This window comes from Dermacentor variabilis, chromosome 3 (genome assembly GCF_050947875.1).
Source record: "Dermacentor variabilis isolate Ectoservices chromosome 3, ASM5094787v1, whole genome shotgun sequence".
Classification (NCBI taxonomy): Eukaryota; Metazoa; Arthropoda; class Arachnida; order Ixodida; family Ixodidae; genus Dermacentor; species Dermacentor variabilis.
Window position 1 is genome coordinate 35,644,031 of NC_134570.1, and position 26,750 is coordinate 35,670,780.

Here is a 26,750-nt window from a genome sequence, read left to right on the forward strand (position 1 = left end):
AGAATCGGTAGGTGCTGCCGTACAACTGCGTAGTTCGCGTCAAACTCGTCAATCAAAGAGAGCAAAAAAAAATGAAAAAGAAAAGGAAAGTTTAAAACTGTTTTTTTCGTTCCACATTCGCTTTCAGCAAACTGGTAGACTGGTTCAGCGAGGAATGCAGCAGGGCGGCACACATAAAAGAAGCAGAGCACGCAGAGATCGGTCGCCTATGCGCCGTCGCTAGGGGCAGCGGAGTGGGATTGGCGGTGCGGGTGAAAGGGGTTCGTGAGAGGAAAACGGAAGAGTACTACAACCCCCTGGCAACCGTCAGCTTAGAGAAGAAAAAAATAAAGAAGGAAAAGAGAGAGAGAGAAAGCGCGTCGCGCGGGGCGCACTACAAACGGCGGCGGGACGGACGGCCAGTGGACGCGCGTGGTGCTGCAGTTTGGCCGCAGCGACGCCAGGGCTCGGGGTGCGGTGCGGTGTGGTCAACGCGCCGCCAGTGTTGAGGGCGCACCACAGGAATGCCTCCTGCTGACGGCGGCGCGACTCGCGAACGCGGTGACGACGTGCCACTCGGTGGTGACGCAGTGCCCACGACGACGGCGGCGGCATCGTTGTCGTAGCAGTGGGTTTGTAAAGAAAAGAGAGCTGTCGCTGGGGTCGCATCTCAGCGATGCCGCGCAAGATCAACTTCAGCGTGGTCCAAGTTAGCGCCGAGGACGAGAACTTCCCCGCCTCTGAACTGAACCTGCACGGACCGACCGTCAAGGGATGGCTCTCCAAAAAGTGAGAACAACGTCAACCCCAGCGATTCGCTTGTTTCTTCTTAAAGTTTGGTCGAGCACGTCGCGTAGTTGCGCTGGCTGAGCTCGATAGAGCGGCTAAATTGGAAACAAACAAAGTACCGCCGCGAATAAAGTAGCTTGAAAGTTTATAGCGCCTCGGACGCAGTTGTACGTAGCAGCGTAAACAAACCACACTTCTGATTTATTGGCGGCTCACGTTCAAAGACTGGTGGTGTTTGCTTCTTCACATGCATTTATTACACATGTGCCACGGTTTCCAGACGTCAGCCAGCATCACGTTTTAGTGTTATTGCTTTACTTAAGGCGTATGTTATACCAAAAAGCAATCATTCCGAAACATTACGCAGAACCTGCTGAAAGTGTTTTGTACGATTAACTGGTATAGCTTGAGAGAGCGTGCTTCATTGTAAAGAAAGGCACGCAGGGTACGTGCGTAAGTGCTTGTACAGTGCATTGTGCGTCTCCTCAGTTTGCTTTTCGGTGGCGTGACGAGACAGACCGTTATGGCTTCTTATACTCCGTGCCGCGTTCCATCGACTTCTACTAAACTGTTCGCGTACCCGCTGAGACGTGTAACGACTTCGTCCAGCCTGCTTTGCGAACACGTGGACGTGCAGCCACGCTGTTTGCAAGGACGACATTGCGAGCGCAGTGTTCCTTGAAGCTTTAAGCAGCAAACCCATGAAACGTATTTGTGACGTATTTCCTGCATAGCGTTGTTTCGCGCCACGCCGTGTGTACGCTGTAATGAATTGGTTTAAATAAATACATAGAACACAGGTAGATAGATTGATTGACTGGGTTACTGAAAGAAGCTCTCTTTATTTAATTAGTTCTGTCTGCACCCGCGGAGGTCCCGTGTGCTTCCTGCACTCAAAACTTCTGCAAATTGAAAGGAACATTCGTCCTTATCTCCATATAATCGACATGTCGTCGTGCGCGGTACAGGAGCTCGGCTAGAAGGCCCAGCGATCACTCCTGTCACGAGCTTTTGGTGCGTAATGTGTACAGTCGGCCACGAAAGCCTACAGGACACATGATTTCCGAAAAAAGAAAGAAACTGAACTACCGCGATCTCTGGACACATAGTCTCGAATTTGCAGTTCTTATGCGGCCTTTGCGACTCACATACTGACTTATTAAATTAGAAGCGCCATGCTCTAACGGCGGAAATATTTGCATTTGGCGAAGAACAAGTGTCCCGTAATTGATTACGGTCTACTGTGCATTACGAAATATTCGAGATCGAATAGACAAGCCGAATAAGAGAACAAATATACACCAGTCGCGAGATAGCCGTGCCAGTGGCTTAAAATAATGCATATATGTCGCCACGGCACTCAAGCGGCGCTGGCGAACACTTCCGGGTGTAAACGTGTGTGTAAATACCGCGTCAAGGGAAGCTAGAAGCCCTGGCGCCTTTCCGAATCGTTGAGTTTGCTTCTCCCCATTGCACTTTTACCGAGCCACTGACGGCTTCGATCAACCAAGGGCTCGCAATAGCATTTCAGAGTTGCGCGTGGTGGTGATGATGATAATAATGACGATGTTGATGATGATAAGCCTCAAACATTTTACATGCATGCAATGTAGGATCGGGTGGTCAGAATAAACTAAATGAAATGGTTTAGAGATCCAGAGAAAAAAAACAACAACAACGAAAAGCTAGCATGTAGAGCGAGAAAGTGGAAACGAAATAAGCGTGCATCATTGAGCGATCAGAGTACAAGAATCGAGTACCTTACGTTTAGAGAGTCTGTTTCAAATGTATAGGGGATATTGGTTTGTGTATTCAGTAGACAATTAATAGAGATTTAAAAGAAGGAATAGCTTCCTTCAACCATTTACATCATTAGTGAATAATATTAAGTTAATTAAAATACCTTATGGAGTTTAACGACCTGGATTTGCACAGTTGGCTATGACGCACGCCGTAGTCTGAGTACCCGGGGGCTTTTTAACGTGCACGGCACACGGACATGTCTTAATACCGTCTATAATGCGGCTGGCGTGACTAGAAATCAAACCCGCGACCTCGTATATGGCAGAAAAACACCATAGTGGATGAGACACCGCAATAGCGGCCGCAAACAAACAAACAAACAAACAAACAAACAAACAAACAAACAAACAAACAAACAAACAACAACAAAAATAAGTAACACGGTTGGCGCATGTTATGTCATTACGAAAACCGCATCATCTTCCACCTCATACATTTATAGTCTCACGTGACATTCCATCTGTAGGCACAGCTCCTGGTTTCAGTGAGCTATACAAATTGCCGCAAAGAGCCCGGTGAACTATAAAGAAGGGCGTGAACTTGACTGAGCTGGTAACCGGTTTTGCAAGTTTACTATGCCGTATAAAAAAAGATGGGTTAATAGCAATACCTGAAAGAAAAATAGAAAAGGAGTTTGTTGTTGCAACAGCTTGCGCTAGATGTGGATGTTGCGTATTTGAACAACGCAGGGACTACGTTGTCTTTCTATTCGCTTGCATTTTATTCAGTGCGAATCCCTAGTATTTTCTCTTAATCGCAGTGATTGTTGACAGCTCTTATATTTGCTTACACTGAAAAAGGGTAATTGATTGCTATTTTAGCTATCAGAGAACTTGCTTTCATTTACAGGACAGACGCGAACAATAGCTGAGCGCTTATATAAGTGTCACTTTCAACTGTGAAAAAAAAAGTTATTAAAGAACATTTAGTTCTTAACAGTGAATAAGCAGCACCCTCAACTTTAGAAGGTCAATGAAACCACCTTTCGGAAGAGAAAGAAAAAAGGAGAACTTATTGTTTTGCTGTTTAATAATTTCTGAGGAACGGGAAGGTAGACTAAATCAATACACAGTTGGGAAATTGAAGCTGTCTCTTCCCCCTTTAGTAAAGTAAGCTATTCAGCGATTTGTTACGAGCGCGAAAAACAGGGGAATACGAGAAAATCTACTGGCACCGATCACTCACAATAGACCGTTGTTGCGGGAAATGCTCATCAATATGTTGAAGTTCAGTGTTTGACGGAAGCCCGTCTGGTCAGGATGAAACATGGTCAAAAGGTAGACAAAACCGGGGGTACCACGCCGACCAAAGGAAAACTTTTTAAAAGAAAAGAAGACGTTTTGGCTCCCACACGGGAGCCGTGTTCACAGGTAAAATAAACAAAGGTGCTCGAGCAGCTCGTTTAACAGTCTTGAACACGTGACGCCGGCAGCGCGCATACACTGACGGCAGATTGGCATCGCTCCTGTTCAGCGTGTGTGGCGTAGTCTGAATCATGAGCGACCCAAGATAAAGGCGTCGAGATAGCCATTTTTCACTGGCAAGGACACGTGCCTTTCCCCAGTCGATTGCGTGGCCGTTTGAAGTGGCATGCTCAGCCGAAGCACTATGTTTAACATTTTCTTTTCTCACGTCATAATTGTGCTGTTTAAGACGCCTTTCAAAGTCACCAGTTTCGCCAATATACACGTAGTCACAATGCGCGCATGGGACAACGTACACAGCATCTGGGAATTTCTCTTTTGGTAATTTGTCCTTGACATTGACGAGCGATTGTCGTAGTTTCTGGTTTAGAATGTGTGCCACTTGAACATTGTAAGAACGCAGAGGTTCTTGAAGTTTTTAAGATATCATGACGAATTTTTAGTGATTTTGAAAGCTGACCCTTTTGTGACGCTCACTAATACGCTGGATGAATCTTTAGCGCTATTTGGATAGCATTACAAATAGCTTTCCTCTATGCGTGAGCTTCCAGGCTATGATAACTTGCAGTTTTTAAGGTAAAGTCTACCCTTTTCTGGGCGACACATCTGCTGGGCGTTCTGTCCACGGTCGCGCAAGGAGCTTTTCTGTCTGACTCGGCGCACACTAAACTTGTTAAGAAGGCAATATCGCCCACGTGTCTTGTGGCGGTGTTCGTAAGGTCTTCTTATCACAATATAGAAAAACGTTTTATTCCTCAGGTCACACGGCTACGATTTGATGACGACTTTAGCCCTGGCTGCGTAGTTGTTTTCGTTTGTTCGTTTGCGGAGCTGGAGAAACCCTGGTGGCGGAGAAATGGCGACGGGTGCCATCCTTGCAAAAGCTTGCCGAGTCGTGTAACGCAAGCGATGTCGCGCACGATTCAAAGAGGCCCACAAATTCTATGTGCCCGTCTCGACACTCTACTGCTTCTTTTCACCCTCAGATGTACCCCTCATCCGACACCCCCTGACCCTCGTTCTCCGTAATGACTCAATCATCCATCCGATTGCTCGCTCATCAGGCCACCCTTCAGACAGGTCTGCGGGGCTGTATGTCACCGCGATACACACTTGCTGGAAATGTCTCCGCACCCTTACCTTGTCCCATACTATCGTGCGCGCACAACATTCGCCCATCTGTTCTTTACGCCTCTGCCTAACCAGAACACCTGCGCTGCCCCTGACCTTTAAACATACATACATACATACATACATACATACATACATACATACATACATACATACATACATACATACATACATACATACATACATACATACATACATACATACATACATACATACATACATGCTTACATGCTTACATGCTTACATGCATACATGCATACATACATACATACATACATACATACATACATACATACATACATACATACATACATACATACATACATACATACATACATACACCTTTATTTCTGCAGCTCACAACTTATTAAACATATCGTGCCCTCATAAGCGCAAGCCGCTTGTGGGCGGGTCACGGCAGACATGAGGTGCTAGCTCGCTGCTAGCAAAAGAAGTACGACGTATATGTTACATATCGCAACAGCTTGAAGAGAACACTGAACAGGAATATTTTACTGTGTTAGTAGCGTGATAAAAACAAACTATTTTGAAAAATAAAATTTCCCTCTATTTCTGTAGGAAAAGGTAAAGAAATACATAAATACAAAAAGTTTACAATCTTTTTGTTTACAAGACAATAGCGCAAATAATAATATGAACTGTTCAAAAAACATAAGCACACAATACCATACACATGACATAATGGAAGGATATAATGTGCGTGCACAATGGTATAACGTTTATACAAAACAGAGATAAAATTAAAAATAAAATAAAATAAAGAGCGCAAGGACAGGACTTAAAACTGCTAGAAAAGCAGCTTGACAGGATTCTTGCCCTAGTTCTTCTGGCCCAGTGTCAGCAAACAGTGAGAAAAAATACTTACACATATCAATTTAAAAAATAGAGAAAAAGAAATTGCGTGTTCAAACATACAGGATACGCGCGAAAACATATGCGCAGAATTTCCATTTGCCTTTTGCTGTGTCTTAATGAGGGTTGAAGAGAAAAACCAACGAACCTTGAGCGCTTATTTATTATACTTTTGCCACGCATTGCAAGGCTTACAAACAAACAAACAAACAAACAAACAAACAAACAAACAAACAAACAAACAAACAAACAAACAAACAAACAAACAAACAAACAAACAAACAAACAAACAAACAACCCGAGAACTGGTGCAATAACGAAGCTGCGGAAAAAAAAGGAAAGGGTCACCTAATTGCCGACGCTAAAGAAGACAAGGTCGATGTATATGAGGGCACAAATGATTCTATGATAAAATGTTGATTACATATCACTATCCTGTCTCTTGCTGTCTCTTTTCCACGTTCATTATGAACTCAGTTCGTATTTTATTCGTGACGTATTTCACGCGCAATCATGTCCACATTGTCTTTAGCGTCGGCACTTGGTTGACCCTGTCTTTTTTGACCACGTGGCCAGGTGTGCTTATACCAGAGAAAGTGCAGTCTATGGTGTGATGTGGATAATTTTAGAATATATTGGTGCTAATTAAGCTCGTACCGCTAGTTTTGTCTACTCTACGACTAATTCTTACTTAGTCTGGGCACCAGCGAAGCTGCTTTCCAGACACCGTCGCTTCGCCCGAGCTATGCCTAGACCAAGCGAACTCACATCATCTTCCAAAAGTGTGCCGCATGGCGGCTTTGCCTCAGCGTGTTAGCATCCGCGGCGGTGCACCCTTTACAGGAGTATACTGCAATCTGGTGAATTTTCGGTCATATTGGCGCTAATTAAGGCCATACCGCTATTTTTGGCTAATTTGCGACTAATTATCGCTTTTTGTGGTAACCGACAAAGCCACCTTCCAGGCACCATTGCTTCATGCAATCCCTGCTCAAGTCAAGCGAATTTGCTCCGTTTACCAAAAGTGGCGTACGGTGGTTTTACCTGAGCATGTCTACGCCGAATCCCGGTGAAGTCAGCTAAAAAGACCTTGTCTTCAAGAAGCATGTGTAGTAATGATAAGTCCTCTGCATGGAGAAGAAAAGATTGGGGATTGGTACGGCGGTTCGCTCTATACAAGTGTGCAGTACAATGTGGCTAATTTTTTACTACATATGTGCTACTTACACCCGCATTTACCCGCCGTGGTTGCTCAGTGGCTATGGTGTTGGGCTGCTGAGCACGAGGTCGCGGGATCGAATCCCGGCCACGGCGGCCGCATTTCGATGGGGGTGAAATGCGAAAACACCCGTGTGCTTAGATTTACGTGCACGTTACACAACCCCAGGTAGTCAAAATTTTCCGGAGTCCTCCACTACGGCGTGCCTCATAATCAGAAAGTGGTTTTGGCACGTAAAACCCCAAATATTATTACACCCGCATCTGTAATTTTACATACTTTGCGGCTAACTTGTGCTTGTGGTCTCGTTGAAGTGTACATTTTGATGCCATTTGCCACTCGCTATGACGCTTCGGAGGCGCGCTAGGGCCGTTTCTTTTTTTCTTTCTGTAAGCGGTTGCAAGATACCCATCTCCCAGACACGCCGAACCCGTATGAAGTCAGCTAAAAAGACCTTGTCTGGAAAAAGCTTGTGTAGTAATGATAAGTCCTCTGCATACAGACGAAAACATTGGGGATTGGTACAGCTGTTCTGCCCGCTGCACTGTTTGAATGCGAGATAGATTTGCTTGAACGTCTGGACGGTTATACCTTCTAATGCACGGCGTGCGCAGGCCAGCTATTGTTTGACTTCTTGATTGTGCAATAAAACGGCCAGTTCAGCGCTTTTTCCTGTGTGTATTCCTTTTTGAATTTGTGTAGCCGAACTTCGTGCGCTGTCTTCTAAGTATACAATGTGTGTTCCAAAAACCCTGCTTTGTCTGCCTCCCACAGATATTCAACATACCCACAAGAGATTGTTATACAGATGGAGACGAAATGCCGCATTTGTCGCATCCAGATCCTTTCCCATCAGTACTGCATAGGTAAGCTCATTGTCATGATTTAGCATGCTACGACGAATGACATCAATGTCAGAATTATTTCTATGACCTAGTTAAAGGATATCAACTTCATGTCGGCTTTTTCATACTAAGATGTCAGCAGGATTGTGAGAGGCAGGCACAGGAGAGGATGATGACAAAATCGTTTCGGCAACTTGATTTAAATTTGGGCGATATACACATTTCAGGCATGTAAATGCGTGCAGAGCACTTTATGAGAAAAAAATCGGCGCAAACTAAAGGGAGAAATAAGAAATACAGTGTCTGTCTCATTTCCTTGTCTCGTTAGCTTGCGCTGTTAGCGTTCTAATTACTATAAACGAGATAGCCCACTAGCAAAGTCACGTTATTATATTTAAAAAATTGAAAAACCGAACCGCTAAGAACGATCAGATGGAGAGAGATAAGGTTGAATGAGAAAAAAAAATATATACGACCGTCATTATTGCTGGGCCCGTATTTAAAAAAAAAAAGGAAGTTCTAATTCTAGAACTGTTTCTAAGAGTAGATGCTAGCCAATCGCACGATGTTGCACATACAGCAATGTAGCTAACCAGTGGCCAACATCACTTACGAATGAAAATATTTGTGAATAATTATCTAGATTTCAGTCCTTTGCAATAGAAACTAAGCATGAAATGCATCGGTGGCTTCGCGGAAACTACTCTGGTACAGTGTAGTCGTGGTTGAACGGAAAATGCAAAGAAAGAAAAAGAAAGTGATATTAAATAACACAGAGTCATTCCTGGAACACTTACTTGGCTGTCGCAGTGAGCAGTTTGTTTCTTATGCTCTCGATGTACAACCACATAACCATCAACGCAAACTTGTCTGCGTGCTTTTGCATTTAATTTTGTGCCGTTATAACCTCCGCTACATTTATTCGCGGTTTTTGTTGCTCACCAGTGCACCTCCGTGTGTGACGCGCTTAACTCGTTTCCGCCATCTTTCCTAACTCAGAGTTAAATGTTGGTGGAGGTTGTCGCAATGAGCATGCACGATGCATATTTTGTTGCTGCGGGATTACCATTTTCATCTTGAAAGAAAAAGCTTGAAAAAACAACAGGGATAGCTGAAGGCAAGCTTGTTTGATTTCTCACTCGTCTTCTCGCGTTGTAACGCACCTGCACCAAGTCGCCGTAGCGTCACATAATGCATGACAGCGCTTGATCGGGAGGCAAGAAAGTTGTGCGGACCGATAAAGAGCGCACTTACAAGTAAGCATAGAGTTTTCCCGGGCATTGGTCGACAAAGTTACTCGCGCAGAAATGGCCCAAATCTGCGAAAATACCCTGTAATTTCTTACGTCACAACGACGTACACAGGCGTAAGGATTATGGGAGAAACGCAATGAGGGAAAGACTGACCTTAATTTTCTCCAGTTACAATTGACCTTATCCCGTCTAATGAATGAGAACAGAGCTTATAAGGAATAATTTACCGGTGCACGTTGATTTCGTGTTGCTTTTCGGCGTCCCTTAAGAGAGTATACGACGCCGATGCAGTCGTGGTTCGTGCGCTGAACTGGCTGTTCTCGTTTGGCGCGCCTTATTTACAGCCACCACAATCGACATCTACGTGGGCAACGTCCCCAAAGGTCTCGACGTGGCTCTCTACAACGCCCGGTGGACTCATTTAGGGTGAGTGCCCCGCACGCCACGCTCCAGCACGCAGACGGCGGCCGAAGCCCGTTCCTTGGCGGCGCATTGCCGCTCGACCCTTCCTATAAGCCGACTAACGTCCGGCTACAAAACGTGCTGTCCGCGCACGTGATTCATTACTTACCTTCCTGCACAGGCCGCTGGCGGGCGCTTAAGCTCTCTCTCTCTCTCTCTCTCCTCCCCGTTATTGTTTTATTCGTTCCTCTGTTTACGCGAACCATTTTCAGAGACCGCAACGAAGTGCGCCCCCTTATTCAGCTAAGCCTTATTACCCACGCCAGCGTAACCACGACTTGTGCAGTGCTTCAGTCGTGAATAGTGGATGCGTGCCGGTGTTCGCGTGGGCGGCTATGTTTTAAAAGACAGGCAGAGCGGCCATATGTAAGCGATTCGTTCGTTGTTGGCGTCCGCGGTGAGCGGTTCATCGCGTGACGCGAAGCAAAGTATCAAGTGCGGGCCTCGTGATTGTAGTTATTCATAATAACTCGTCGAGGTTAGCAACGAAAGAGAACGTACGTCACGCGCGACGTGAAAGATTTTATGCACGGGTCGTAAATGCAGGGCTCTGTAAGTTGTTTTCGCACGCTTCGTTTATAGGCAGTCCCGCGAAGCCTGCTTTGCGAAGCATTTAGACGCAGTCGTGCAAGCTTGACCATCTCCAGTCTCAGAGCAATCTCGGCTGAAAGCTAATTCCGTATTTTTTACTATTTATTAACAGGAATACAATCATTAGGAGCCTTCACGCATTTTCAGTAATATACATAAACTTCATTTGACAGGAAGATATGTTAAGGAGGGGTGGTGGGAGCCCCCCAGTCCATGGGCCCCACTGGCCTATGCCGCCTGCCTGACCTGGCTAATTAAGGACTTTTGTCCTGCCAAGTCGGAACGGGTGAGCTGTGCCACCCACTGCTCCATTGTGTCATTGCTATATGGCCTTGGCGCTTAGTGCACTCCCAGGTTACATGTATTAGTGTGGGTATGCCCACTAGCTTGGGCTATGAATTATATGCTCGCGGTCGCTTCATCGTCGTCAGTCCAGATTCGTCATCCGACTCACAGGACGTGCATTGTCGTCACAGAGTCGTCGAACCAACGTCATCATTTCAGGAAGGTCATCTCATTATCGTCGTCGTCATCGTTTCATCGCCGCTATTTCTTCTTGGTCATTCCATTGTAATCAAGCTGTCATTGTTCAAACATGTTTATTCCACAACCCATATAAAAAAAAACACGGAAGAAAGGAAGACCACACATTGCTGAAGTACCAACTCAAGGCGTGACCAAATACCGAAGCAATGCGCGACTGATTGCGCGATCGAACGTCAATCTTCCAGCACAGCAGCCCAATGCTAAAACCTCAAGGCCACGGTGGTTAGAACATGATTACTTCACTCGTGCAATAGTTACTCTTTAAAACGCCTGGCTCATATGTCACGTGCCAAACTAGCGCTTTATGATGCTGTCTTAGAATGCGCTGCCTCCGTGATCGTATATTTTTTTCAGACGTATACCCATAATGGTGGGTGAGGTTCACTCATGACGCTGTCGAAAAAAATAAGAAATAAGAAGATAAAAAAGAAACTTGTGCTTGTGTCATGTGCTGTCAAATGCTTGAGTCAACCATTCTTCTGCCACGCTGTTTGACAAGGAATACGCCTTTATTGGTGGTCGGTACACGGGCATGTTAGACTTTACCTTTCACCTTTCCTTACGATTAAGTATCGATACATCGTTTGGATTTGTTGCCCCTGCTTTGCTCCATATGCACTATCACCTCAATGTGTGTTCATGCGAAATTTGCTCGGTAAATGTTTTCATTGCAAGTAAACACTTTGTCCGGTCGTTACTCTGTCTTACGTCTTTTCGAGGTGAATGTCAACCGACTAGTCTGCTTATCCATCTTGTTTGCAAGTGTGTATCCCTTGGATGTGTTTCCATGCGGTGGCTCTGACATCGGTGTCGAATGGGGCGCCGTCGGACTGGTTCTCCTGGCTTGGCTGCAATGGTCCTTCACAGGAAGCAGAGCTTTTTGTGGGGCCTGATGAAGCAGAAGTAGTTTCTTCGCATCAACTTACAGGTGCTGAAAAAGCCCAAGCGCACAGTGTTCTTGTGAGGGAACACAGGTGAGCTTACTAGAACTTTCGTACGAAACTACTAATGCGTTGTTGAGCTAGGCTTGCCTGAGGTGCATGTGAGGTAACGGTGTGCGAACAAGAGAGAGACAGAGACAAAGAGACGCTGTTTGATAGATCCTGGAGCGGGTTGCCTTGCGGCATGGGTGGCATACTACTCCAAAGGTCGTATGAGGTATGTGCCTGAGGCAGAGGGAAACGTAAGGGCGAGTCACTTGGTGCAGTATATTAATGCAATTGGCATTCTTTGGAAACTTAACCCAGCTTCCGGTATGTCTCTGTTCGTATGCGCCAAACATCTTTCCCAGCAGCTCGGGTCAGTGAATAGTCCATTGTGTAAATGGTAGAGTATCAGATTGCTCTGCCGAGGGAACCGTGTTTGAAACCAGCCGTTGGACCACCTTGGGTCACTGAGTTTGTGCCACTTGGAATGTGCCACATTTCGAGGAACCTTTTGGCACCAACCTGAATCACTAGATATGTGCCACTCTTCAAGAAAAAAAAATTATCCGGTGCTGAGCGGAATCGAACCCGCGTCATATATAAATTGAGAAAATGTCCTCTGAATATACCTTCAGACACTCACCACGCGCGGCCTTCGTGTCAGCACCGCTAGATGGCGCGGCGTGCTTGCAGGGATGAGCGAGAGAGGTGTGCGGCTGCATACACGGGACCTCATGCAGGACTCGCTTCGACAGTGGCAATACGACGTGTCGCTAGATTGCTGCAATGATATTCGCACTAACATCGACATGCACTGTGAGATGGGTTCTGCTGGAATGTTCTTTTTTTCTTTTTTAGTAGTAGATATCACGCTGACGTGCAACACTGACTATTACTTACACTTTTTCCTGTTGCTGGCGTAAGCTGCGAATTGGCGCTAGTGTCTACGAAAGAAGCAAGTATGGCGGTTCAAACAGCATGGCGTTTGTAGATAGAACATGGATTGTCCAAAATTCGTCCCATCTGGCTTAAAACAAGTTTGCTTCTCTGGGAAATTATCATTTTAAAGAAATAATTACGTTATAAATGCAATAATTCGCAATATTTGCGCATTTGCGCAGAAACCTATTGCTTTTATGCGTTTAGGAGAGTATGGTTTCTGGGAAATTTACTCCGATAAAGCACAAAAAATAACGCCACAAGAATGTCTGAAGCCACAAGCGCAAATACGTGACCAATTTTTGCACCATCTCTTATTTCCATGGTAGCTGAACGATCACAACGCCGCATTTCCCTCTAGAAATTTTTGAAGAGAACTTGGCTATGTAGCCATGTTTCATTGATCTATGTGATTGATATATGGCGCACAGGTACGTTTTTGCATTGCGTACCTATCGGGGTGCGCCTGCCATGTCCGGGAACCGCATCGACGTTTCCGTGCTCAGTAGGAAATACCGTACGTATGCCGTATATAGCATACTACCGGATTAAAAAAATTCTAAGCGATGTCACCGGAAAAAGTAAGACTATAAAAGAGGAGAAAGGCAAAGGATGCGGTTCTCCCGTACAGACCGATATGGCGCCGCTGCGTCTGTTTTCTGCACACTGTCCTACGAGAGACATAGTAAGCCTTTCGATGTTCAGCGGAACGCTATCTCTCATTGCCGCTGCTTTGCAACAAGGTTGAAAGTTTTCAGCAATACCGTGCAGAGACCTGGGCCGTATTCAAACAATTGTTCTTACGCTAGAATTGTTCGTAAGAGCGAACTCTAGCCAATCCTAATGCTGGGCATATTAATAGCGAATGCTGCCGGTCACTGGCAAAGATCGCTTACGAACGAAAAGCTTTGTGAATTAGTCCTCTGGGACCGAATTCGCAAAGCTTTTCGTTCGTACGCGCTGTTTGTTATTGTCCGGTCACCTTCACTTACAATGTGCTCAGCAACATGATTGGCTGCAATCAGATCTTACGAACACTTCTAGGGCAAGGCCAATTTTGGGTATACGGGCCTTGATGCTGGCCAGTAATAATGTAAAAAAAATCAGGTACTATAATTGTTTTCTTTTTTGAGAGAAATAGGATAGGGAGAATGGAATTCCTAGGTTATAACGACCGTGATTTCTTTCTTTCTACAAATTTTTGATGTAAAACTGAATCTCTCACAATGTTCCAGCACTTAGCAGCTTGCCAGCATACTTCAGACGCCACGTGCTTGGATTACTCACCGTGGTTGCTTAGTGGCTATGGCATTGGGCTGCTAAGCCCGAGGTCATAGGATCGAATCCCGGCCACGGCGGCCACATTTCGATGGGCACGAAAACAACCGTGTTGTTAGATTCAGGTGCGCGTTAAAGAACCCCGGGCGGTCCAAATTTCCGGAGTCCCCCAATACGGTAAGCCTGATAATCGGATCGTTGTTTCGGCACGCAAAACCCCGTAATTTTTTTTGCTACATGCTTGAACTTGACGCGTGACATGCAACTGCGGAGGCAGGTTGTGTAGCGAAACCAAGGCTGTTTATAACAGTGCTTGGCGCGTATCGGAGTTTACTTTCGTTTACGAAAGCATCCTGCTATATAGCAATAGAGACCGTGATTATTTATAGAAAGCGAGAGAGATCGGACTCAGCTTATGCGCTCTAGTGCTCCGCACTGGAGAGCGATGGAATATGGAACAAAGATGGATGGATGGAAGAACGATGGGTGATGATCAAGAGAAGCAGTCGCATTCGTTTCAAGCTTCGACTTCAGTCCGCAGTCGTGCATAAATTGTGTGACATGATCCGTACTGTCATTAATGCACTTAATTCGGAGCCGAGGTTTAAAAAATTGAAATCCTCCGAGAATAGTATGCTCATGCATGCCTGCGAAAAGGCGATCGTCTGCTCAGTGCATGCGGTGCAGACATTCTTGTTAAGCGGGACGAAACGCTATGCACCTTTAACAGTCGGACTGCGCTACGAGTTGAGCCAAGCATGGAAAATGTGCCAATAACGCAACGGTATAAATAAATAAATAAATAAATAAATAAATAAATAAATAAATAAATAAATAAATAAATAAATAAATAAATAAGGAATCGATGGGAATGAAATTACTGCTGACTACGCCGTAACTGTCGTTCTGCTCACACCTGTAAGGCGGTTAGGATTCGACGCTACATAGCTTTAGAAGCAGGTTCCAGCCGTTCGTTACGTCGGAAATATTGTGACGATTATGAGAAGTAGGCAGAAATAAATTAAAATCTATTCACACACACACACACGCACACACGCACGCACGTGCTATAAGGAGAAGCTGCAGCCAGCCTCACTGATCGTCTTCTGTGCCTTGCTGAGCGCTGTGCGGGAGTGATCTACTACTATATATTAATGAAAGCGGCAGGCCAATGGCACGCAGTTCTCACGGGACTAAAGTTTTGTTGATTAGGACCCCGAGGTGTTTCTCCGCCTCGCGAGAAAGTGTAGCACGCAGACGTCAGGCCGAAGATTTCTTTTCGTTCGTGGTTGTTAATAGCAAAAGAACACGCTTTCGCTTGGTTTCACATGTTGCCACGCACGATTAGGCGGGCCAGTGCGCCCCTTCCTACGGTGCACTTCCTGCTCCCGCAAGCGCACCGGCGACGTCGCGGTTCCGGCATCAGGCGAGAGCGCGGTGGTGAACGCCGTGGCACATGTCCAATGAGGTGGCCTTCCGGTGGACCCGCGGCTGGCAGCGCCGGGGGTCGTCGACCTCCACTCCCCCGTCACTGGAGAGAAGGAGGGAAGAGAAAGAGACGGGGGAGCTAAGGAGAGAATGAGAGAGAGCGAAAGCCTAGCCGTGATTTTGCCAGCGTACGCGTTACGTGACCCTGCTGCTCTCGCGCTTGCTCGGCGCGGACGTGATTCTTAATTTTGTTACTTTTATTGTTGGGTTGCGTCGGCGTCTCTCTGCGCTTGCGCTTGGATATCGGGCACTCGTTCGTGTCTGTTCCTTTTCTTGTTATTTTGTTGCACGTGGCAGGGCTTTTGTCTTTCCCTCGGCACTCCCCACCCCCGCCCCCTTGTCCCCCCCACAGGGGTGGCTGACCTTTGCCTGAAAAAAACAAAAAGGCACTCGACAAGTAAATTGGCACTTTTTAGACTATAACGCTTACTACAAGATTTGATGAAACTGTTTACGAAAGATTAAATGGAAAGCTGTTGCCACCAAATTAATTAGTCTGCGCAAAGTGCTGATTAAATGGGTCCGCCCTTTTCTTGCCAAATGGCTGAGAATAATAACAAAGAAAATGTCGTCTTGACGGCAGTTGATAATCTTGCTTTACCTAAGTGACCTGATGCACAGAATAATTAATTTTCTTTGTGCTTGTCTTTTCGTGCGTAGTAGTAAACATGATGAGTCGGGAGCATTATTGGAACATAGCCTATCTTCCCGGTGCCTTCAACCATCAAATGAAAGCTGCATACTTATCGAGTCTACAAACGTAAAAAAAAAAGAAAAAAAAACTGACATATGGCTCTGCGCTGAAAAAAATTAACGTGCAACGCCGTCTGTTCGTAACTATGATAACTACATACGAGTAACCCGCTAATCCTATTCTACTTCCGCTTTTGTTGCCTAATAGATCCGACATGATATACTCTGTCGCCATCTTTTGAGGAATAATTATGAGCAGGGGTTAGCGTAACGAAAAAGTTATTTTAAGTAGGTCTGCGCTGTTCGTGTGTTGTTTCATCTTATCACTTTATCTACACCCACGGACGCCCACACATGCATGCCGGGTCGCCAATTCAGTCAGACATTTCCAGATTTCCGACAGAGATAGCACCTTAACTGTGTTTTTCGGAAGGTTTGCCTTGGGGCATAATGCGGGTGAGCCACCTCGCTTACTTTCTATTCTGTTCTGCAACACGTCGGTTGCAGTGTAGAGCTGAGCTAGAGAGGACATTGGCACTTTAAATGTAGCTTATTGTTTGAGAAATGCGTTTGAAAGCACATGACTGAAGTAGTTGCAGATGAGGGCGCAACGACGAACAAAATTGCTGCATCAAATTTTTCTGAAAAATGACCTCACTGGTGTCAGTGGAAAAAAAAAATATTTGACCACATGTTGGCGAAGTAATCAGTGTGTTTTCAAGGCCACGACGCTGACAATATGATTCATTTTGTTACTCTAATTATTTAACTTATACGTTACCGATATCATGTGCATTAGTTGCAAAGCAAAATGTATTATCGATGTGGATGACACCAGCATATATTTCTTCTGGAACAGGAGTCGAGGAGTTAGTATCACTGCGTGGTGATACAATGCAGTCACTACAGCCATGGTCGGACTCAGATTGCAGAAAAACTAAAGTAATAATATTGGGACTAAAAGAACAAGTTAGTCCCTCCAAACAAAGCAATCGTTCTTAACTGTCGTAATAGTGAAATTTTTGACACGTTTAAGTGTTTTGGAGTTATATTTTCCGATAATATGTCCTGGTAGACCCACATAAATGACTTAGTAACAAAACGTGCACAGAAGATCGTGTCAAATATCAGCTAACTTAAAGAACAAAACTAACTCTTATATAGCTGACTGTTATATTCCTATCTAAATTATTAGCAACTGGTTGGGGCGCAGGAACATATTATAATTGCAACGAATTCACTTGATTCAAGAAAAAATATATATTGGTCACATTTATAATGAAGCATATGGGTCATCAAGTGCTGATATTTTTCGAAAGTCCCAGATAATTAACATACATAACTTATCTGAATATCGGCAAAGTGTAAAATTTAAACTATAGAAGAAAAAAAAAACGTACATAACCTGGCAGGTCTAGCGCCCTTACGGCAAGATGCCCCGCAAGACATGGTGAGCCATCGGTTTTACGCACACCTCGTCTGAATTCCAGCGAACAGTATGTGTACTTTACATTTCTTCCGTTTCCCAACAGCTATGATACTAACAAACTCGACATTTTTGCTTGTAAGTGTTTCGAGCCACGTGAAATGTATACTTTATCTTCATTACTACATGTTAACAATGTTACCTGAGGATAAAAATTTATATTTTACCTATTACTTTTGTTTGTTGACGCTGTGTCTTGTGTGCGCTTTGTGATGATTGTGTGCGTTGCGTCACGCGGCTGCCAAAATTTATATAATGAGTGGCCGTCGACTCGTGAAGCTGCAAAAGTGCAGCTTATATCGGCGGTCTACCCATGATTATTTTAGTTTACATGGTGACAAATAAATTCACTTCATTTAATTTCATTATTATTCTATCATTTTTTTCTCTTCCCTGTTGAGACACCGCACCTTTTCATCCAGCTTCTCCCCCTCCCCCTCCCTTTCATTTCTTTTGTTTCTTTCATGTTGTTACAGGGAAGTCTCCTTGGCGGACAACTTGCACTCGGAGTACAAGTCACGTGAGCTGAAGTCCGTGCTTGTGGACGCCATTGGAGACTTTGTCAAGTTTCTTATCCACGCGAACCACGTGAATAAGTACAACGTCTACAACCAGGTACGTATGCGCAGAAGCTGACAACGGGATAAGACTACTCTCCTGCTAAACAACAGGTCGCAGGTCTGAATCCCGGCCAAGGTGGCCGCATTTTGTTCCGATGGTGCTATTGTGTGTCGTATATCCATGTATCAAGAATTCGGGGCATGTCGGCTAACCCCAGATTGATTAACACTAATTCAGAAACTTCCTCGGTCCATGCAACGGAATCTGTGATTGCCTTGGTGCGTAGTGATATTCACTCGCTATTGTAATCAGGCGTGTTTGCGCGGAAATCAGAGGTTCCTTTAAAGAAAGAACGCGTGGAGAAGAGATTAAGTGTCGTAAAGTGAATCCGAAGACACCATCTTATGAAGAGCGTTGCAGCCGAAGCGGCCACCTTCCAGCAAAAAGCGTACAGCCCGCATTTCCACAGCAACGTACAAAACAAGCCGTACAAATCCCCTCGACAGTTTTTTCACCTCACAAGTTTTCCGATGACAAATCAACACAGAGATGAACGTTAAGGACCGCCACGTCTATATTTAGCACTCGAGGCGCTTTCGTGGTGCGCCGAGTAAAGCCACCGTCGTGCTGTCCCGACTAAAGTCCAAATGCGAGGAGAACGAGCGGACCGCGCGCTGTGGTTTCGCTGCCACGTGATCCACCGCGGGTGCAAGGGTGAGCTTGCGAGGTCGAGGCGAGAATGCTGGTAGCTTGATGTGCGCAGTCTTTCTGCGAATCAAATGCAGGAGGTAGCGTGCTTAAGACCACCCTTCCCCACGGCCGGTCTAAAGGAGGGGAGATAGCACGCGTCTCCTTTTCTAGCCCGGCTTTGGCTGCGCGACGTGTGTTCGATGCCGTCTGCTGCGTTTGGCAGGATGAATGGCGATCATGCAAGGGCGGGCCTAGAAGTTTGGTGCACGTGCACCTAAATACCACGGGTGTTTTCGCATTTCGCCCCCATCGAAATACGGCCGCCGTGGCCGGGATTCGATCCCGCGACCTCGTGCTTAGCAGCCCAACACCACAGCCACTAAGCAACCACGGCGGGTGACAATGCCTCTTCAGCGTGCGAAATTATAGCCCGGTTACTACTGCACATTTCTTTTTTCCAGGTAGGAATCGTTGCGTTAAATGTCATCGGGGACGACGTGCAAGGACTAGACGGTTCTGAAGAAGACGAAGTGAGTGAGACTTTTTTTTTTTGTAACGCAGACTGGTTAGATTCATAAGATGAGACTTCTCTCGCTAGTATCTGATCAGAGATCAGCACACAGCGAGATGACCTGGGTGGAAGTGTTGCCGTTCACCTTTCGCGATACTGGTGGCAAAATTTTTTTTTTTGGCCTTGAAGCGAAAGCTACAGTGGAGGAGCTTTCGAGCATATATTAATGCATTACTTCGTCAAGTAGCTCGGTAGAGCAAGCGCTTTCGGTTTCCTGACTCAGAGAAGCTCTCACATGCGACAATTTCGCATTACCGAAAACGCGATAGAGAAAGACGAACAAATAGATCAAATATAGGTTTACGTGATGTTTTATTTAAATATAAGCCTTGTAATAAATGAGATGTTCATGTTATCTCTTCCATAGCTGTAATCCGAATGAGACTTGGGAGCTATATTTCAAAGCGCGCTGTCACTTGCACGCGTCTTGCCTCCGTAGACTTCTCTTCGGTGCCAGAGAAAATGGTCCGCGAGTGTAGACGTTTTGTGTGTGGTGCAGCGTGTAGCGATAGCAGGGTGTGTTGGCCACGCGTTGACCGATCACGACTTTTTGCTCTTTTCCGTTGAGAGAGTGACTTGCTTTTCCCTAAATCCATGGGTGCAGGATGCGAGAAACGACGAGCCATACGAGTGACGTATCTATATAAGCTTCTTTGGAACGTTCCCTAAGCTGAAAAACTTCTTACTGCTTCAAATTTACGTACTGTGATGTTTGTTTGATTTCTTTGGACCTATACGGTGCTCTAATTTCTTGGAGAGACGTGCGACTGCTGTTTTGACGACTTGGCATACTGTGCTCTTTCTTGAATTGCCATCGAGATCGGGAAACGCATTTGTTTCGCCATTGTTGGGAGTCCTGCTGAGGGCACCGACATCGCATTCAGCATTCGTGTAAATACTAATGAGAGAGGCCGCTCTCAGTGCTTTTGCTTGGTGTCATATTGATGCATTGATGAAGGAAATGTGCACAAGAGCTTTCGTTTTAAACCAAAGTGCTACAGGATGAAGCTTAGGACACAACCAAAGGTTGCAGCTCGAGGTTTTATATCTACAGAAGATACCAGCTAGAGCAAAATGAAGACGAAAATAGCATTTGTCTTGTCTGTGGGTTTATAACCCTATATTTGTCTTCATTTCGTGCTCATTATTCTTTTGTATGGTCGCTAGACAGTACTGTTTACTACGAGTATTTCTCTTTGCGAACTTCTTGTTGAGTAAACTAAGCTGTTTGCAGCTGGTGAGTGCCAAAGTAAAGTGCTGTTTTATGCAGCGAACGTGATCATTTTTTCGCACTCTCACTGTTACATGCTGCACTCGTCTGAAAAAGAAAACCACGTGGCAAACCATCATCAAGAGGTGAGTGGGAAACACTTTGAGCAACAGGAAGTGTAACGCGCCAGGCATGCATGCGCCTGTCCCGTCTTCTTCCTTGTGATTGCCTACAAAGCGCATCCAATCTTTCCAAATACAATGAACCAACTTGTCCAACAACGCATCCTGCTATACATGCGACGGCTGCATCCTGTGCGTGCCATAAAATCTTTACTTAAGCTCGTAGCTATCACTCAATGTAACGACATCCATCTGCAGCCGAGATCGCAGGCTGAGTGCCCGATCGAGGTCACTGAATTTTTTATGAGGCAAATACGAAAAAGCTAGCACACCCAGGTATATGCGTAGGTGAAGGGACGATAGGGAGGACATCATCCTTCGTAATAGCCACACATCACGTTGCTCTTATTGCGCAAGATGGTGACAATTCATCTCATTAACTGGTTGCACCCACCCGCACGAGCAGTTCCTATCTTTCCCCACGCTTGTAGCATTGCGACATTTTCTATCACCTCATCTGAGACTCTCTTGTGCAACCAGCACGCCGTCACGTTGTTCCTGCGTCAGTGACTGTCCAGTGCTGCAGAAACTGCGGCTTTTCTGTGCTCCTGTGTCGCAGAAGTTTCGATCGTTTGACGGACATGTGACTGGGTGTGCCGTCAGGTTGCTAGACATATGTGCAGAGCACAAAACGCTAGCCATCTAATTGACAGCGCCGTTACGCGCTAGGAGAGGCCCGTTGACCTCTGGACTCGTGACGTTTTTCTTCGTCGCTGTGCTTGTCTCGCATCAGCACAGGCATGTGGAAACTGCAAAACACTCGGCGCTCGCATTACGGTTGAAGCTGACGGAGCTGTGCTTGTCCTCTCTGTCGATGCCCTCTGTTATGCCTTATCTAATGAGTTCTCTGTTAATGAGCAGGCGCGAGCGGAATAATCGTACCACGCCCAGTGGTAACAGAAACCACGTACGTTGGCGTTCGGCACAGTGTGACCTGAGTTCACGCTTGACAGGTCATTCGCTTTTCGAGGATGATTAAGAAAAGTGTGCGCACGGAAATATTGTTTTTAAATCGATAATGCTGTAGCTTCCTTTTATCCTTTGTTGCGTTTCGCCTGCGACACGTGGTTTTGCCGGCGCGACTGCGGCGGGGCGGCGGACATTTTGGCCCGATCGTCGTCACCGCAACACTCATCGCCAGGTGTTTCCAGGCGCGACTGCGGCGAGGCGACCGCCTAGGGATCATCCTCGCATTCCAGTCATTGTGCCCGAAACAGGCGATGCCAAAGCAGGGATCTCATTCCAGTTATTGGGCCCGAAACAGGCGATGCCAAAGCAGGGATCTCGTTCCAGTCATTGTGCCCGAAACAGGCGATGCCAAAGCAGGGATCTCATTCCAGTTATTGGGCCCGAAACAGGCGATGCCAAAGCAGGGATCTCGTTCCAGTCATTATGCCCGAAACAGGCGATGCCAAAGCAGGGACCATCTTCTCGTTACAGTCATTGTGTCCGACCGGCAGCGCCACGACAGGGTGCTACGAGATCGTGCTCGACATGGTGCTACGGCATCGCTACGACAGTGTGCGTCACCATTAGCCCATTGTACATTCACGTGCTCGTCTTTTGAGGGGTTCCTTCTTGCCCTCAACTGCGAGAGTATAAAAACAGCTGCCCCCGGACGCCAAAAGGAGGGCTCCGATTTCTTCTGCTGAGTGAAGTGCTCTCCCGTCTCTCTACTTCGGTCAAACCTGACCGCCAACTCTTTGCGATGTTAAAATAAACAAGTTGTTTCGTTGTTACCAGTCGACTCATGCTTTGCCGGGACCTTCGGATGCTTCCAGTTGTACCCCAGGCCGCCAGGCCAACGCTACCCTTGGGGCTTGCGACCCAGGTACAACCACGGGCGTCAGCGCCGAGTTCCCAACAGATCGTACCAGCGGTCAGATCCAAACATCTGGTTGGCAGCGGTGAGATCGCCTACGACTTCAAACAACTGTCTACCAGCGGCGAGACCGCGACAACGGAGGCCAGCAGCGAAGAGATGCAGTTGACTGTATGCTGAGCAGCTCAACGACGATCCGGGAGCAGCGCAACGAGCCCTGTGTGACGACTGGTTGCCTGCAGCGGAACGACTGCGCTGAACTCTTGGCTGCGAGGTTTGGTGAGTGCGGGACTTTCTTCTTCTGAGCTTTGCCAGGCTTTTTGTTAGTGTCAGAAACAGAGCTGGTAATTGTGGTTGTCGTTGCTGCCGGGTTAGTTTGCGGCAAGACAATAATAGGCAGTAGAGAAAGCAGCATTCAGAGCAGCCATGGATTTGAAGTCGTTGCGCAAACCGAAATTGTTGGAGCTTGCAAGAGAGTTGGGTCTGGATGTCTCGGACAAACTCAGAAAACCAGAACTGCTAAAGGCTATTCTTGAGTTAGAGGCTGAGGATGACGAGCTGTCGGAATGCCTTGAGACTATTGAGGAGAGGTCAAAAAGACAGGAGCGCGAACTTAAAGAGCAAAAAGAGAAACAAGAGCGCGAACTTAAAGAGCAAAAAGAGAAACAGGAGCGCGAACTTAAAGAGCAGAAAGAAAAAGAAGAGCGCGAACACGCTTTGGAAATGAAGCGTCTCGAGGTAGAGATGGAACGCGCTCGTAATGGAAGTCAGGCACACGGTGCAGGAGAACGAGTATTTTTCAAAATGACTGACCTGATGCGGCCGTTTAAGCTTGGAGAGGACATTGGTTTGTTCCTGGTTAACTTTGAGCGAACGTGCGAGAAGCAGGGGTTCTCTCGGGAAACGTGGCCACAGCGCTTGCTCACTTTGTTACCCGGCGAGGCGGCCGACGTAGTCGCTCGCTTGGATAGAGAGGAGGCAGAGGATTTCGACACAGTGAAATCGAGTCTTCTAAAAAAGTACCGGCTGTCTGCGGAGGCGTTCCGTCGGAAGTTTCGGGAAAATGAGAAAGGCAGAAGTGAGTCATATACAGAGTTTGCGTATAGGCTTATGTCGAACATGCAGGAGTGACTCAAAGAAGAGAAAGCGTTTGGTGACCACGATAAAGTTCTGCAGTGCTTCGGGCTAGAACAGTTTTATAGTCGGTTACCGGAGAACGTGCGATACTGGGTCTTGGATAGGCCAGACGTGAGTACGGTGGCTAGAGCCGCTGAGCTAGCCGAGGAGTTTGTGACGCGTCGAGCTCGCGGAGCTAAGGACGGTCAAAAGGGTGAATTTGGCTCGAAGTTTGAGAGGCCGAAGTTCACACCCATAAGAGCAAAGGGGGACACGCGTAGTGCGGATGCGAGCGAAAGCAGTCCGACCAAACGTAAAGAGACGGCGGCAGCCAAACGCAGAAAGCGGTTCGAGATGAGGCGAGCGCGCTTGTGTTATACGTGCCAGAAGCCGGGTCACTTTTCGGCGCAGTGTCCGGAAACAACACCAAAAGTTGTGTTTTTTTCAATAGGCAGCACTGACGAGAACATGAAGCTTCTCGAGCCTTACATGCGAGACCTCCTCGTAAACGGGAAAGAGTGCCGAGTGCTTCGCGATTCCGCAGCTACAATGGATGTAGTTCACCCATCTTACGTAGAACCCCATATGTTCACGGGCGAGTGCGCGTGGATCAAGCAAGCCGTGGAAGCTCATAGCGTGTGTCTGCCAGTAGCAAAGGTGCTTATTGAAGGACCTTTCGGAGCGCTTGAGACAGAGGCGGCAGTGTCATCTATGCTGCCACCCCAGTACCCGTACCTATTTTCAAACAGGTCCGATCACCTCCTGCGCGAGAAGGGGCTTTTGTTTGGTGAAGCTAGTGTTCAGGCCTTAACCAGGTCGAAGGTTCGGGAGCTCGCTGCAAAGGCGGTAGTTGCGGGGCCGACGTTATCAAACAACGAAAAACGGTCAGAGGCGCAGCAAGCTGATATTCAGAGCACGCCCGAACTGAATAATCTTGAGTCTGTAACGTTAAAGGCGCCAGATACTGGAGAGGAAACGCCCGACACGGGAAAGTTAGAAGAGCTATCTACTGATTTGCTCATCGCGCCTACGTCAGACGGACTTGATAGGTTGCTAAAAGTCAGCCGGTCGGCTTTGATAGCCGAGCAAAAAAAGGATGGCAGCCTGGAAAACGTGCGCTGCAATGTCAAAGAAGGTATCGCCAGGAAAACTGCGCGTTTTGTGGAAAGAGGTGGAGTCCTGTACCGGAAGTATCTAGACCGCAGAGGAGTGGAGTTCGATCAGCTGGTCGTGCCTCAATGCTATCGTCAGGATCTGTTGCGCTTGTCACACGGGGGTTCGTGGTCCGGACACCTAGGAGTTAAGAAAACTAAGGACCGTCTCTTGCAAGAGTACTATTGGCCAGGGTGTTTTCGGGACGCAGACCATTTCGTGAGGACATGTGACACTTGTCAGCGGGTGGGCAAACCAGGGGACAAATCGAGGGCGCCGTTGAAATTGGTACCTATCATTACGGAGCCTTTTAGACGGCTCGTTATTGATACTGTGGGACCTCTGCCGGTAACAGCCACGGGGTACAGACACATTTTGACTGTGATCTGCCCAGCGACAAAGTTCCCTGAAGCAGTGCCGCTTAAAGAACTCAGCTCAGTTGAGATAGTTAATGCACTACTGTCCATATTTGCGCGAGTTGGTTTTCCTGCGGAAATTCAATCAGATCAGGGCACAGTGTTTACTAGCGCTTTGACGACAACTTTTCTCGAAAGGTGTGGGGTAAAGCTGTTACACAGCTCAGTGTACCACCCACAGTCGAATTCCGTTGAGAAGCTCCACTCCGTCATGAAGCGCGTGTTGAGAGCTTTGTGTTTTGAACATCAAACTGACTGGGAGCTGTGTCTGCCTGGGGTGATGTTTGCTTTAAGGACCGCGCCGCATGCGGCTACGGGGTTTTCGCCAGCTGAACTGGTGTACGGTCGCTCGCTTCGATCTCCGCTTCGCATGCTTCGAGAATCATGGGAAGGTAGGGGCGACGACCCAGTCGTGGTGGAGTACGTGCTTAAGCTCCTCGAACGCTTAAGAAGGGCACAGGAGTTGTCAGGTGAAGCAATGGCAAAGGCCCAGCAGAGGGCCAAGGTTTATTATGATCGGACAGCCAGGGCCCGTCGTTTTGAGGTTGGCGATGAGGTCATGATATTGCGCACATCGCTAAACAACAAACTAGACGTGCAGTGGGAGGGCCCAGCACGAATTGTTCAGAAACTGTCGGACGTTAACTACGTGGTAAGTCTGCCAGGAAAGCGGAAAGCACAGCAAGTTTACCACTGTAATCTGCTCAAACCTTATAGACAAAGGGAAGCAGTGGTGTGCATGATGGTAAGCGTTCCTGAAGAGCTTCCAGTCGAGCTTCCGGGACTAGGCTCAGTGACGAACAGGGAAGACACCGGTCAAGTCATTAGTGACCTTATCAGTAAAGCACCGCTGTCGCCTGAGCAGAAAACCGAACTACACCAGCTATTACAAGAGTTTCAAGGTCTGTTCTCTGAGAGGCCTGGTAGGACTTCTGTACTTACTCATGATATTGAACTTACCTCCCCAGAGCCAGTACGTTCCAAGGCGTATCGGGTGTCACCCCGCCAGAGCGATATTATGGAGGCGGAGGTAAAGAAAATGCTACGGCTCGGTGTTATTGAGGCAGGTGAGAGTGATTATACCTCCCCTTTGATTTTAGTTGAGGTACCGGGCAAGGAACCTCGTCCTTGCGTCGACTACCGCAGGCTTAATTCCATCACTAAGGATCAAATTTATCCGATCCCTAACATCGAGGAGCGCCTTGAGAAAGTTAGTAGCGCTCAGTTTATTTCCACCCTAGATCTTGTCAGGGGTTATTGGCAGGTTCCACTTACAGAAGAGGCTAGTAGGTATGCGGCGTTCAT

At 46.8% G+C, this 26,750-nt stretch overlaps 1 protein-coding gene across 1 annotated transcript in view; it reads left to right on the plus strand.

The window, feature by feature from the left end:
- Positions 1-412: 412 nt before the first annotated feature.
- Positions 413-26,750, plus strand: part of LOC142574475 (centrosomal protein of 104 kDa) — a 61,408-nt gene continuing 35,070 nt past the window's right edge. Inside the window, exons 1-6 of the mRNA XM_075683539.1 lie at positions 413-768; positions 7,993-8,084; positions 9,661-9,742; positions 18,202-18,344; positions 19,391-19,506; positions 20,875-20,903. Coding sequence (XP_075539654.1) covers positions 656-768; positions 7,993-8,084; positions 9,661-9,742; positions 18,202-18,344; positions 19,391-19,506; positions 20,875-20,903 — 575 coding nt within the window. The 5' untranslated portion in view covers positions 413-655. The remainder of the gene's footprint in view (positions 769-7,992; positions 8,085-9,660; positions 9,743-18,201; positions 18,345-19,390; positions 19,507-20,874; positions 20,904-26,750) is intronic.